The following is a 15959-nucleotide window of genomic DNA, read 5'->3' as shown; positions in this document are numbered from 1 at the left end:
ATTTGATTACTGTTATGTCTGTACACACACACATGTGCACACACGCACACGCACGGACAAACACACGCAAACACAAACGCACACACAAACCAGCCCTACACTCAAGTCCATATGAATCCGCCCCCCTCCCACACACCCATGCTCTATGACAACCATGCATTTTCTCACAGATAGAGAGGTAGTCTTTGGACCCCCCTCTCCCGGTCATACTTTTTCTCCTCCTATCTCTCTCTTTTCCTAAATCCTTCTCTCTTTCTTTTCACAAGTCTCTCTCGACCCCCCTCTCTCTCATTCTAGTAACCATGTTACCCAGTGAAACACGGATCCTTTAATGCAGACCACTGTCACACACACACACACACACACGCACGCACGCACACACACACACACAGAAAAGCAGGAGAGAGAGAGAGAGAGAGAGAGAGTAGGAGGACAGGAGAGAGAAGACTAGCAAAGTGATTGACTGATAAATAAATTGGGAGCAATGAAGAGATGGAGATAGACAGAGAGAGTAGGAGGACAGGAGAGAGAAGACTGGCGGGGTGATTGACTGATAAATAGATAAATAAATTGGGAGCAATGAAGAGATGGAGAGAAAGAGAGATAGAGAGAGAGGTCTAATGAGAGAAAAGGGAGAGTCTGGTGTGTGTGTGCATTAACGGCAAAACATGAAAATGTGGCACTGACTCACCCATCGATTGCTATTTCAGTATTGCCTCGATGAAGAGTTCACCATTCGACTCGCTGGGTTATCCACGTGTGACATGCACATGCAATTACAAGCCTGGCTTGAGATACTGGCAGGTGCAGGATCAATATCCACCTTCATAACATGCATGAAGCCTGAGTTGGAATGTAAAGCTAACTGAAGCTGGCTAGAGTAGTTTCATTTGGTGTGATAATATAAACCTCTGGTGTCTTAGCCAGGTCTGAATCAGTCCGGATAAGGTGGGAAGGATGAAAACCAGTAGTGTTGAGAAACTGTAGGCCTACACTACAGTCTTTAAAAAATGAGCAATACATAGTGGGGGAGGAGAAGAGGACAGGAAGGGAGGAGAGAGGAGTAGTGGAGGTCGAGGGAGGCAAACACACTCACAAACATGTAGAAAGAGAGGGACAGAGGAGAGAGAGAGAGGGTAAAGAGAGAGGGTGGAGAGAGAGAGGGTAGAGAGAGAGAGAGAACATATCTCACCAGGGTGGCCAGGCAGGATGTTAATCAAACATGACTGATTAATGGAATCACCCGTCTGTGACGCTACAGTCGAGGACTCCTCGTGTCTTCTCTCCTCCGCTCCCCCTCTTCTCCTCTCCTTGCTTTGCTTCTCTCCTCTACTCCCTCTCTTCATCTCTCTCTTCTGTCCTCTTCTCCTCACTCCCCCTTCTCTCCTCCGCTCCCCTCTGCTCCCCCTCATCCCTCTCTTCTGTCGTCTGCTCCTCACTCCCCCTTCTCTCCTGTCCTCCGCTCCTCACTCTCCTCTCCTTCATTAGTGATGGGTCTATAATATCTCAGCATCTCTCATTCAGTACATCACCACATGAGGAAAAAGGCTATGTTAAACTTAAGGGTTAGGTTTAGGGTTAGGGTTACAATTAGGGTTAAGATTAAAATTAGGGTTAGGGTAAAAGCCAATTAATGCTTGATCTGAAAATGTGGTCGGAGGCTCCGTATGGAGGGTGTGACGCAACCGCGGAGCCTCCAGAGGCATGCAGAGGCCAAATTGCGTTGCCGTCCTCCTGCCAAATGTAAATGCTGCACGGCCAATGCAGACATTGAATTGACCTTGCAGAGCCTTTAAGGGGTTAGAGGTTAGGTTTTGGGTTGGGTTTAGGAGTTACGTTTAGGGTTAGGAGTTACGTTTAGGATTAGGGTTAGGAGTTACGTTTAGGATTAGGAGTTATGTTTAGGGTTAGGGTTAGGAGTTACGTTTAGGATTAGGGTTAGGAGTTACGTTTAGGATTAGGAGTTACTTTTAGGGTTAGGATTAGGAGTTACGTTTAGGGTTAGGGTTAGGAGTTACGTTTAGGATTAGGGTTAGGAGTTACGTTTAGGATTAGGAGTTACGTTTAATGTTAGGGTTAGGAGTTACGTTTAGGGTTAGGGTTAGGATTTACGTTTAGGGTTAGGGTTAGGAGTTACGTTTAGGGTTAGGAGTTACGTTTAGGGTTAGGAGTTACGTTTAGGGTTAGGAGTTACGTTTAGGGTTAGGGTTAGGAGTTACGTTTAGGGTTAGGAGTTACGTTTAGGGTTAGGGTTAGGAGTTACGTTTAGGGTTAGGAGTTACGTTTAGGGTTAGGGTTAGGAGTTACGTTTAGGCTTAGGGGTTAGGGAAAATATTTTGAATTCAAATACATTTTAGGTCCCCACGAGGATATAAGAACAAAATATGTGTGTCTGTGTGTGTGTGTGTGCAGGCACGTGTGAGACAACTCTTGTGTGCCTGTAAGCCTACATTATTTTTTATTTGTGTGTTTTGTGAAGGGCAGGATACCACTGTCTGTGCCCCTTCTGTATATTTGATTTCCCAATTCCCAGAAATTCTTTCTGGATTATGCGAAACTGTGATTCGAGGAGTGTGTGGTGATGTCAGAGCGACCCATTGACCCCCAGTGCTTTCCCAGGCCAAAGTCATCTGGAGAGTTAAGAGAAAACAAGATAAGGAAATCCTGGCTGATACCACCCTGTGTGTGTGTGTGTGTGTGTGTGTGTGTGTGTGTGTGTGTGTGTGTGTGTGTGTGTGTGTGTGTGTGTGTGTGTGTGTGTGTGTGTGTGTGTGTGTGTGTGTGTGTGTGTGTGTGTGTGTGCGTGCGTGCGTGCGTGCGAATGCTACACTGGCCTTACTGTATGAATAATCCAGCATGTGGGGTTTTTAAATCCAGCTGCTCGCGACAGAGGAAGAGAGACGGAGATGGAGATATGGAGGAGGGCTAATGCAGGATGTTTTGCTCCTCTCCTCTTCGTTATACTTCTCTCCTCCTCTTCCTCCTCTCTACCCCCTCCTTTTCTCCATCCTCTCTTCTCTTCTTCCTGCATGCCCTCTCCTCCTTGATTTTCCCTCTCTCTCTCTCTCTGTTACTCTTTACATTTTCACTCCAGTCTCCTTTTCATCTCATTTAACACCTGATTTATCTAGCAAAAGGCACATCTCAATAGGCGGTCCAGGGATCCTCATGACCTGGTACAAGTGGGGGGTAGGGCTTTCATTTTTTGTTCTGTATTGCGCCACTATTGTTAACCTGAAGCAAGGGGGCGATGATATCAAAGGGCACCACCAGACCAACTCCTTGAATGGCCAACTCCTTGAAGTTAGCAGTTGTCTAAAAAACACAATTTTCCTCAAAACAGATTTTTGTGCCCTTATTGAGTGTGCTCACATTTCTGTATTCATATGTGAGATATTGTTTTTCAACAGGAAAAGTACAAATAATGAAATCTATGTATCTATGTGACATTAACACACACGCGCGCGCACACGCACACACACGCACACACACGCACGCACACACACACACACACATACATACAGTACATACATACATACATACATACATGCAAATATTACACTCACACAAGTTCCAAAATAATAGAGACATTTCAAATATCATATTATGTCTATATACAGTGTTGTAGCGATGTGCAATAGTTAACGGACAAAAGCGAATATAAATAAACATAAATAAATACTCTCTCATTTAGTTGTTCTTCCGTACTTCTCTCTCCCACCTTATCTACCTCCATCTCTCTGTGAAATGCACAAAAATAGAATATTCCTTTTATATATACTACATCTCTCCTTTGTCTCTCTCTTTGCCTCCACCCCTCTTCTTTCCATCCCTTTTATCTTCCTCATCCCTCCATCATTCTCTCCCTTTCTCCCATGTCCCTCTCTCTCTCTCTCTCTCTAGCCCAACACTACCTCCTCTCTCTCATCCGTCTCTCTATCTCTAGCCCAATACTACCTTCTCTCTCTCATCCCTCTCTCTCTATCTCTAGCCCAACACTACCTCCTCTCTCTCATCCGTCTCTCTATCTCTAGCCCAATACTACCTCCTCTCTCTCATCCCTCTCTCTCTATCTCTAGCCCAACACTACCTTCTCTCTCTCATCCCTCTCTCTCTATCTCTAGCCCAACACTACCTCCTCTCTCACATCCCTCTCTCTCTATCTCTAGCCCATCACTACCTCCTCTCTCTCATCCCTCTCTCTCTCTATCTCTAGCCCAACACTACCTCCTCTCTCATCCCTCTCTCTCTCTAGCCCAACACTACCTCCTCTCTCTCATCCCTCTCTCTCTATCTCTAGCCCAACACTACCTCCTCTCGCTCTATCGCTAGCCCATCACTACCTCCTCTCTCTCATCCCTCTCTCTCTATCTCTAGCCCATCACTACCTCCTCTCTCTCATCCCTCTCTCTCTATCTCTAGCCCAACACTACTTCCTCTCTCTCATCCCTCTCTCTCTATCTAGCCCAACACTACCTCCTCTCGCTCTATCGCTAGCCCATCACTACCTCCTCTCTCTCATCCCTCTCTCTCTCTATCTCTAGCCCAACACTACCTCCTCTCTCTCATCCCTCTCTCTCTATCTCTATCCCATCACTATCGCCTCTCTCTCATCCCTCTCTCTCTCTCTCTAGCCCAACACTACCTCCTCTCTCTCATCCCTCTCTCTCTATCTCTAGCCCAACACTACCTCCTCTCTCTCATCCCTCTCTCTCTATCTCTAGCCCAACACTACCTCCTCTCTCTCATCCCTCTCTCTATCTCTAGCCCAACACTACCTCCTCTCTCTCATCCCTCTCTTCCCCCTACTCCCCCCTCTCTCCTCTATCCTTCCTTTGCTCTCCTGCTTAGATAGCTCGGTATTCATTAGGATAAACCAAGAACAAATGCGTCCTTGTTTTCACAATATCCTCCCTCTCTCTCCTCTCTCTTTTTTCTCTCTCTCTCTCTCTCTGTATAAAGAGTGGGATGAGCTTGTGTGGTCAGACTCCCCCACGATCTCACAGCCGTTTACATTCCTCCACTGTGTGTGTTTTCTTCTCCCGCCATACCTCACTTCCATCCCACACGGCAGAGACCAAACAGAGCTCCCGTGTCTTCTCTCGTCATCTCCTTCCCTCTTTCTCCCAAGGGGATCTAGCCAATCACGTGTGTGTGTGTGTGTGTGTTTGTGTGTGTGTGTGTGTGTGTGCGTGCGTGTGTGTTTGTGTGTGTGTGTGCGTGTGCGAGTGCTGGGCACGTGCATCTGTGTGTGTGTGTGTGTGTGTGTGTGTGTTGCTGCGGCTGCGAGGGGAGAGACAGACGGCTGATCAATGGAGGCATTTTAGAAGAGTTTAGGGAAATGAGCTGTATCTTATCAGATCGCTCATCCATCCATACTGACATTCGCATTGCCCTTGGACCACTCAATCACTTTGTTGAAACATCCTTATGTAAAGAGACAATGTCGTTCTGCCATGCTTTAGGATTAGCGGTTAGCGGTGGAAACACACATAAACCCTAGGACCAATGTTCCCTCTAAGCTGCGGGGGTGCGCTGGTGAGCAGCTCCCCCAGGACTGCCACCCAGAAGAAATATCAGCCCGCGCGGAAAATTATGAGATTGAACTTCACTCAACTTTCTCGAGTTTTCCCCCTTAGTTAATGCCATCAACGTTTCCCTTTACTGTGGGAAATGAATCAATGCAATATTAACCACTTTCAATGCAACAGAGAGTTTGTTGTAGGCAGAACGCGTCAGAGTAGGATTCTACGGCATTGACACACGAGTCAGCCCATACTTTACAAAGACTAGTGCGGCATAACCAATCAGAGCTGCAGTAGGCCTATATGCAAATAGATCATTGCCATATATAGAGCATTCGGAAAATATTCAGACCCTTCCACATTTTGTTACGTTACAGCCTTATTCTAAAATGTATTAAATAAAATAAAAAATATCATGAATCTACACTCAATACCCCATAATGAAAAAGCCAAAACAGGTTTTTAGAAATGTTAGCAAATTTAAAAAACAGAAATATCTTATTTACATAAGTATTCAGACCCTTTGCTATGAGACATGGAATTGAGCTCAGGTGCATCCTGTTTCTATTGATCATTCTTGAGATATTTCTACAACTTTTGGACATGGACATGATTGGACATGATTTGGAAAGGCACACAAAGAAACTAATCTCCATCATTCTTAAATGGAAGAAGTTTGGAACCACCAAGACTCTTCCTAAAGCTGGCCGCCCAGCCAAACTGAGCAATCTGAGGAGAAGGACCTTGATCAGGGAGATGACCAAGAACCCGATGGTCACTCTGACAGAGCTCCAGAGTTCCTCTGTGAAGATGGGAGAACCTTGCAGAAGGACAGCTCTCCACCAATCAGGCCTTTATGGTAGAGTGGCAAGACGGAAGCAACTCCTCAGTAAAAGCCACATGAGAGCCTCGTTTGGAGTTTGCCAAAAGGCACCTAAAGGACTCAGACCATGAGAAACAAGATTCTGTTCTGATGCAACCAAGATTGAACTCTTCGGTCTGAATGCCAAGCCTCATGTCTGGAAGAAACCTGGCACCATCCTATGGTGAAGCATGCTGTGGGGATGTTTTTCAGTGGCAGGGACTGGAAGACTAGTCAGGATTGAGGGAAAGATTAATGGAGCAAAGTACACAGAGATTCCTTGATCAAAACCTGCTCCAGAGCGCTCAGGATATCAGACTGGGGCGAAGGTTCACTTCCAACAAAACAACGACCCTAAGCACATAGCCAAGACAACACAGGAGTGGCTTCGGGACACGTCTCTGAATGTTCTTGAGTGGCCCAGCCAGAGCCCGGACTTGAACCCCATCAAGCATCTCTGGAAAGACCTGAAAATAGCTTTGCAGCAACGCTCCCCATCCAACCTGACAGAACTTGAGAGGATCTGTAGAGAAGAATGTGAGAAACTCCCCATATACATGTGTGCTAAGCTTATAGCGTCATACCCAAGAAGACTGGAGGCTGTCATCGCTGCCAAAGGTGCTTCAACAAAGTACTGAGTAAAGAGTCTGAATACTAATGTAAATGTGGTATTTCAGTTTTTTTATTATTTATAAATTTGATAACATTTCTTAAAACCTAATTTTGCTTTGTCCTTATGGGACATTGTGTGTAGATTGATGAGGGGGGAAAATAATTGAATCCATTTTAGAATAAGGCTGTAACATAACAAAATGTGGAAAAAGTTAAGGAGTCTGAATACGCTGTATGGGTCTGTGCAATTCTCTTTGAACTGGACATGTGTTTACAGCACGAGTGGCTTGTTTTGAGATCGAAGTGAGTGCTGCTTGTAGCCACGTGTGCACATTTGTACATATCCTTTGATAGTTAGTGAGTTATTAGCCCAGTTACAGATCATTTGTCGTCCGCAATGGGGGAGTGATTGATTCCTTCAACAGCACAAAATGTGTACATTTCTAGACATCTTTGAAAAGCAAGTCGGCTAAAGAACTTTTGTATGTCTTAAAGGGGCATTGTTGTGTTTTGGGAGTCTTGAATAAGCTAAGTATCCAATAGGCAGAGGGTAGCATTATTTGTCTGATTCTCTGTAATAATGGTATGGGAATTATAATGAAAGTCTCAGGCCTACATTGAACACCACACTTTGGCTTCTACTGTAGGCTGAATGATAAAACAGATAGTTCCATGTTAAAATGTTATGGGATGCACTTTCTCTTGTTAGTTTCTCATCAATTGTTTTTGATGGTAGGCCACTCTGGTAGGCCTACATTATGATCAAATAGCCACAGTAGCCTACTTGACCACTGTCTGAAACTGTAACTCACAGCGGGTACAGCCTCAGTGTTCACTGTAAACAAGCGCTGGAAGTTGCACAGAATTTTCACAACATTCAAGTTTGCACTCAGCAGATCAAAGGGATTAGAGGGAACATTGCCTTGGACCTCTTACTCTCGCCCCCTTCGTTCTTCTTGTTCCACCCATCCTTCTGTCCCTCCCCTCATCTGTCTGTTCTCATGTTGAATCTTTCACTAGAGTGTGATACAATGACCCTCTCCATCCATCCATCCATCTCTCTCTCTCTCTCTCTCTCTCTCTCTCTCTCTCTCTCTCTCTCTCTCTCTCTCTCTCTCACACACACACACACACACACACACACACACACACACACACACACACACACACACACACACACACACACACACACACACACTCCATTCATCTTCATCCATCTCTCCTTCGCCCCATAGCTTTTTATAGTCCTGTAAGGACTTTACAGACAGAAATTTGTCATGTTGCGTTCATCACTTTCTTCACTTCTACATGTCCATTCATCTCTGGTGTTAGACCAGCCCACAGTTCTTAGAGCTGGCATGTGATGGATCATCTTCATTAATAAGCATTTCATTGATGAATGATTGATGATGAGCCATACAAATCAAATCAAACTTTATTTGTCACCTGCGCCGAATACAACAGGTGTAGATAACCAACAGTGCAGTTCAAGAAAGAGTGAAGAAAATGTTTACCAATAAACTAAAGTAAAAAATTATAAAAAAGTAACACAATAAAATAACAATAACGAGGCTATATACAGGGGGTACCGGTACCGAGTCAATGTGCAGGGATACAGGTTAGTTGAGGTAATTTATACATCTAGGTAGGGGTAAAGGGACTATGCATTGATAATAAACAGTGAGGGTCAATGTAAATAGTGCGGGTGGCCATTTGATTAATTGTTCAGCAGTCTTATGACTTGGGGGTAGAAGCTGTTAAGTAGCGTTTAGGTTCTAGACTTGGCGCTCCGGTACCTCTTGCCGTGCGGTAGCAGAGAGAACAGTATATGACTTGGGTTACTGGAGTTTGACAATTGTCAATCATGGCTACCGCCGTGAGTGCTACGGTGGGTAATCATTTAGGCAGGTTGCCTTCGCTTCCTTGGGCACAGGGACTATGGTGGTCTGCTTGAAACATGTAGGTATTACAGACTCAGTCAGGGAGAGGTTGAAAATGTCAGTGAAGACACTTGCCAGTTGGTCCACGCATGCTTTGAGTACACGTCCTGGTAATCCGTCTGCCCCCCCAGATCTGCTTTAGTTTTTGCTTTTAAGCAGGAATCAGGAGGATATAATTATGGTCAGATTTGCCAAATGGAGGGCAAGGGAGAGCTTTGTATGCATCTCTATGTGTGGAGTAAAGGTGGTCTAGAGTTTTTTCCCCTCTGGTTGCACATGTGACATGTTGGTAGAAATGAGGTGAAACGTATTTACGTTTGCCAGCATTAAAGTCCCTGGCCACTAGGAGCGCCTCGTCTGGATGAGCATTTTCTTGTTTGCTTATGGCCTTATACAGTTGGTTCAGTGCGATCTTAGTGCCAGCACCGGTTTGTGGTGTTAAATAGATGGCTACAAATAATATAGAATAATACATTAGACTTGATAACAGTCTATCAGTTACGGAGCTCAGAGATAGAGCATGGCATTTAGGTAGCACTGAACGGTCTCTGATGAGTCTCTGATGAGTCTCTGAGTCTCTGATGAGTCTCTGATGAGTCTCTGATGAGTCATTCACATGTGGACAGCTCAGCTTTAGAACACCTAATTCATTTAATCGACTATATTCATCTTGATTAGCTGAATCAGGTGTGTTAGTGTTGGGCTGGAACTAAAGCCTGCACACCCTGTAACTCTCCTCTCCACACAGAGCCTGCATTGCTTCATTGATTCATTGAGCCTCTCTGTGATTGCACATGTCAATCATAAATGGTCTGCAGTAGTAACCATTCACTGTCTGTCTCCCTATGTGGTCTTCTTTCCCTCTCTCTTGCTCTCTCTCTCTCTCTCTAGAAGGATGGTAAGGTGGTGGATGGCAGTCTGTTGGGGGATGCCAATGGGGTAGAGCCTGGTCCAGGAAGGGTGAAGGAGTCTGGGAAATGGCAGAAGCCCCAGTTCACACACAAAGCCCTGATGAACTGTTGTCTGATCAAATGGATCATAACCAGCAGGACAACACCAGACAAAGGTGAGGAGGGAGAGGGTGGGGGCGGCTGGAAGGTGAGGAGTGGGGAAAGGTGGAGAGAGGGGTACGGGACAGAGACAGAAAGGAGAGAGGGGGTGGAGAGAAAGGAGGAGAACTGTGTAGTCAAATGTTTAAACTCTAATTAACTGGATTGGAATTGATTCATGAATCGACTGGCCTGACCTCTCCTGGTCCCTTTGGTTGAGCCGACACGTTCAGTACCAGGAACATTTACCACGGGGTCAGAGTTCACACACACACTGTATTTGATTAATCAAAAGCCCTTCTTTTGCTCATTATTTTGGAGCTCTTAGTTACACTTCAGTGGCTAAGCTTGTATAGACCAGGGTTTCCCAAACTGGGTCCTGGTCCCACCCGCCTGGGTGTATGTTTTGGTTTTTAACTTACCACCACACAGCTGATTCAAATGACCAACTCATCATCAAGCTTGGATTATTTGAATCAGCTGTGTGGTGCTAGGGCAAAAAATGAAACGTGCACCCAGAGGGTGCCACAGGACCAAGTCTGGGAAGCCCTGGTATAGACTGGTAACAGCTAAAACGGCCATTAAAAACATCAACTGGTTGCGTACCTCTCCCTCTCCCTCTGCATGTCTCTAAATGTACAGCATTCACATCATACTGTTCTATCAGAAGTCTGTTCCTTGAGTGAGTGTCTCCTCAGAAGTTTACTGTAATGGCTCTTCAGCGCCACCTTGTGGCATAAAATGGGAAATGCACATTTAAATATTTAATTTAGTGCACGATACTGTTGCGTTCACTCTGTGTATTCTGTATTCTGTTCTTAATAATGTAACTGCACCGCATGGATCGAAAGCTATAGAGTTATTCTAGAACGTAACAATGTATCAAAAGCTGATGTTTCATGGATGTTATTCTAGCAGGTCAGTGAAAGGTGATAAGGAAGAGAGAATCACATCCGTATATATCCTATAGATTCTGTTTCTGTGGTCACAGTCACAGTGTTCTGTGTCAGCATCATGAAAATCAGATAGAGGGAGAGAGAAAGAGAGAGAGAAAGCGAGAGAGACAGAGAGAGAGAGAGAGAGTGAGAAAGAGAGAAATGGGAGGGAGAGGGGGGAGAGAAAGACATAGCGAGGTGGAGGTAGAGTGAGATAGAGAGGGAGACTGGGAAGAGAAAGGGCGATAGAGAGGGGGGATAGGCTTTGGTCCGTTTGCTACCGTGAGTCCCTCTAATCTGCTGGATACACAGAAGCCTATTGCATGTCACAAACCGTTATATCACGCATGGTCAAGCAAGTTAATGTTTTCAACAGGTAACAACTACTGATTTAGAACCACAGAGTTACCGCAAGTCAGCACAAAGACAACAGGAGCACTGCCTGCGCTATTCTAGCACCATTTCAGCTTAAACATTTAAACATAATCAAATCAACAAGGCAATATATGCTTAAGTTTAATATACTGGAAACTAACTGAAAGATATATAAAACAAATTGTCCAATGTTGCTAAATATCATGTGGCTGTCCATGGTACTGATTTATGTATGTGTGTGTGTGTGTGTGTGTGTGTATGTGTGCTTGCAAGCAAAACATTTTTTTTTTTGCTCACTCTCCTCAAACATGTTGGCAAAACGGTCTATGGCTCTGTCATACAGTACACTTTTAGTTTTTGTTGTTATAGGCTACCTAGCTAAAATGCTTGCTTGTTTAACTTCCTCGCATGGACAACACAGAACCAGCTAAGTTAGCTAGCTAGTTAACATGAACCTACTAGGCGACATCTAGGCTACATATTGAACTTCAATAGTTTCTGGCCAGTGGCACAACATATTACATTGTGGTTAGATCATAATCATTGGCCTGTACAGAGAATTAAATCAAAACCACAAGTCCAAATCCCCATGGCCGCTAGCTACTGCAGGACATCAACACAAGCAGACCAGAAACGGACAAGATTTTCTGAAAATGACATTTTGCTTAAGAAGTGATTTGATTGGTCTGAAGCCAAATTAAAAATGGCCTCCCTTCGGGGGCATTTTGCTGCAGCAGGACAATCCACAGTTGAGCTCAGCTATCAAGGGAGGCAAAATGCTTGCTGGCATCAATCAATCAAAGTGTGTACCTGGAGTAATCACCCACTCCAGGTAATCTCTTCCTCTGTGTGTCTCTCCAACATAGTGCCAGGCTCTTCTAGGCCAGTGACCTATACGTGTGGGAGACTAGATAGCGTGATGTTATTAAGTTACAGCATGGGTCAGAACAGAGCAGAGCAGGTCAGTGGGGTGCTTCATCCATTATAGGGTGGAACGCTCATTATTCTGGTCTTTCCTCCCGTCTGGTTTGTGGTCTTGCTCTCGGCAGTTTGTCAGTATTAGCAACACTATATTGCCACTCTTCAGTGAGTGGGTGTTTTTGTTGTTTTTAAGACTGGTACAGACACCAAGACAAATGCATGTCAGCGTTTTTGTAATGGCATTAACGTTTTTTCGGTGTTCTCACTGACTTCTGGTTCTGTCTGTCTGTCTGTCTGTCCCTCCGTATGCCATTGATTAGATGCAAACCTATCCCCCCATCCTCCTCTGTCCTCCTCTGTCCGTCTGTCCAACAGCATCCACCCATTCATCACTCTCTCTGCCACTGCTGAATCAGCAAGCTAATGTACTTCTCGTTCTCTCCTTTTTCAGACCTTCTCTGCTCCCATGCTGTCTTTCTCTCTCTCCGTCCTTTGTTATGTAGCCTAGGGGTGTCCGGGGAAAGCATTCTTTAGTGTATGACAGTGTTTGCTCCCCCTTCTCTTTCTTAACTCCAAATGCCAGAGAAGAGAGCTGATAGTTAAAAAAAATGGGTCTGCTATGACTGTTACTATACTGTTAAGATGTTAATTTGAAAACAGATCTCTCTCTCTCTCTCTACCCTCCCCCCTTTCTCTCTTTACTCAGTATGTCCCTTTGAAAGTTGGCTAATGCAGTTCACAGTCTAAATCCCCATAATTCACAATTCCATGCAGTTTAAATAGGGACGTAATACCCTACAGATCTGTTACCTAAACCACATTCTGGCTCAAAATAACCCGGACAGATGGAGTTAGAGAAAAGAGGAGACAATGGAAAAAGAAAAGGTGGAGAAATAGAGATAGAGAGGGGTGATGATGGAATGACAGAGGGTGATAAATATGAGTTATTTTCATTTATCAACATGAGAGAAAAAGATGAGAGAGAAGAAATGTGAGAAAGGTGAGACCCAGGGCGAGGGAAAGAGAGGGGGGGGGGGTATTTCAAAGGGAGAGAAATTAGCTTTGTGGGTAAAAAGTATTATTTTAATTGCCTGGCTGTGGCTGTCTCTAAACCTGCAGGGCTGAGGTGAAGTATGAATGAGTGATTGTCATCTGTATCAGAGGGATTGGTATGAGTTAAGATTAATTGGGTGTGTATATGATTGTCCTTGTTCGATAGAGCTATTGGAGTTCTCTCAGCGATGTTCCTATTGGCGGATTCATTGCCAAATATACAAGCAGACACAGTCTCTGAAAGACTACAACTTGTCTTGGGCAGTGCTTCGTGCTCTGGCCCACCTCCCTCCCCCAAAGCAGGCTTTATTTAAAAGAAGTCCGACACTAACAACAATCCTTTGACCCCCTAGTTTGCATAGTAGCCCGGAGGGAGGAGTAGTTGTCAGTGGATGCAGTAAGCAGGTGTGTGTTTGGTAGGGCAAACTGGGATCAGTTTCAGGAGCTGAGTGAAAGGCTGTTCATGGGTCACATCAACACCATCATCCTGGAAACGCTACACACACTCCAATTCGCATTCTGCCCCAACAGATCCACAGATGATGCAATCTCAATTGCACTCCACACTGCAATTTCCCACCTGGACAAAAGCCACACCTATGTGAGAATGTTGTTCATTTACGACAGCTCAGCGTTCAACACCATAGTGCCCACAAAGCTCATCAGTAAACTAAGGACCCTGGGACTAAACACCTCCCTCTGCAACTGGATCCTGGACTTCCTGACGGGCCACCCCCAGGTGGTAAGGGTAGGTAACAACACATCCACTACGCTGATCCTCAACACGGGGGCCCCTCAGGGGTGCGTGCTCAGTCCCCTCCTGTACTCCCTGTTCCCTCATGACTGCACGGCCCGGCATGACTCCAACATCATCATTAGGTTTGTCAATGACACAACAGTGGTAGGCCTGATCACCAACAACGATGAGACATCCTATAGGTAGGAGATCAGAGACCTGACCGTGTGATGCAAGGACAACAACCTCTACCTCAATGTGATCACGACAAAGGAGATTATTGTGGACTACAGGAAAAGGAGGACCAAGCACGCCCCCATTCTCGTCGAAGGGGCTGTAGTGGAGCAGGTTGAGAGCTTCAAGTTCCTTGGCGTCCACATCACCAACAAACTAACATGGTCCAAGCACACAAAGACAGTTGTGAAGAGGGCATGACAAAAACTATTCCCCCTCAGGAGACTGAAAAGATTTGGCATGGGTCCTCATATCCTCAAAAGGTTTTACAGCTGCACCATCGAGAACATCCTGACGGGTGTCATCACTGCCTGGTATGGTAACTGCTCGGCCTCCGACCGCAAGGCACCACAGAGGGTGGTGCGTACAACCCAGTACATCGCCGGGCCCTAACTTCTTGACATCCAGGACCTCTGTACCAGGAAGTGTCAGAGGAAGGCTCTAAAAATTGTCAAAGCCTCCAGCACCCAAGTCATAGACTGTTCTCTCTGCTATCAAACGGCAATCGGGAACCGGTCTAGGTCCACAAGGCTTATAAACAGCTTCTACCCCCAAGCCATAATACTCCTGAGCATCTAATCAAATGGCTACCCAGACTATTTGCATTGCCTCCCCTCCCCCCTTCTATGCTGCTGCTGCTCTCTGTTATTATCTATGCATAGTCACTAATAACTCTACCTATATGTACATAAGTAATCACTCCTCTCAATGGTGCCCTTTCCTTGAGAGCAAAACAATTCACCTCTCTTGTCTCCATTCATTTAACGCGGAGCACTGTCACACCCTGGCCTTAGTATTTTGTGTTTTCTATATTATTTTGGTCAGGCCAGGGTGTGACATGGGTATTTATGTGGTGTGTTTTGTCTAGGTTTTTTTTGTAGGTATGGGATTGTGGTTAGTGGAGTTGTCTAGGAAAGTCTATGGTTGCCTAGAGTGGTTCTCAATCAGAGGCAGGTGCTTATCGTTGTCTCTGATTGGGAACCATATTTATGCAGCCATATTCTTTGAGTGTTTCGTGGGTGATTGTTTCTGTCTTTGTGTTTGTTGCACCAGATAGGGCTGTTTCGGTTTTGTCACGTTTTTTTGTATATTGTTCTTTTGTTCTTCATTAAAGATGTTTATGAATAACCACGCTGCATTTTGGTCCTCCTCTCTTTCAACTGAAAACCTTAACAAGCACCTGCTCCCTCTGACCAGAGGAAACATAATAAATTATCACCAGACCACTTCTGGTGACCTTCACCGATTCCACAGCACCCAACTCTGTTTTCACCCACCCCGAAAACACAAATGGGTCAAAACATCACTCCTACTGTCACAGCCTCTCTGCTGCTGTGTGTTGGTCACCATTATTCAAGATTGTGGGCATGCCCCCTCTACCTAGCGGGCAGTATCAGGATTCGCTATGAATGCAGGAATTTGTGGTTTACTCTGAGCAGACGAATACATTTCAAGTTGGCATTTTAGTCATTTACGTAGCAGACACTCTTATCCAGAGGGATTTACAGTAGTGAGTGCATACATTTGAATACTTTTTTCATACTGGTCCCCGTGGGAATCAAACCCTCAATCCTGGCGCTGCTCTACCAACGGAGCAACACAGGAATACACAGGGAATGGACATTTCCCGATTCTACCAGTAAAATGAAAATGTGCTGGTTCTAGCTTGTGGTTTGGATAATTGTGATGTTTATGATAAAAACGTAATGTTGTTAAT

At 45.0% G+C, this 15959-nt stretch overlaps 1 protein-coding gene across 2 annotated transcripts in view; it reads left to right on the top strand.

The window, feature by feature from the left end:
- kcnip3a (Kv channel interacting protein 3a, calsenilin) overlaps positions 1–15959 on the top strand; it is a 46679-nt gene that overhangs the window by 12086 nt on the left and 18634 nt on the right. For both annotated transcript variants that reach the window (XM_024417786.2, XM_024417785.2), the window contains exon 2: positions 9831–10005. In XM_024417786.2, coding sequence (XP_024273554.1) covers positions 9831–10005 — 175 coding nt within the window. The remainder of the gene's footprint in view (positions 1–9830; positions 10006–15959) is intronic.

Source organism: Oncorhynchus tshawytscha, linkage group LG04 (assembly GCF_018296145.1).
Source record: "Oncorhynchus tshawytscha isolate Ot180627B linkage group LG04, Otsh_v2.0, whole genome shotgun sequence".
Classification (NCBI taxonomy): domain Eukaryota; kingdom Metazoa; phylum Chordata; class Actinopteri; order Salmoniformes; family Salmonidae; genus Oncorhynchus; species Oncorhynchus tshawytscha.
The sequence above is the reverse complement of the archived record's forward strand: the minus strand, read 5'-3'. Positions and strand labels throughout refer to the sequence as shown.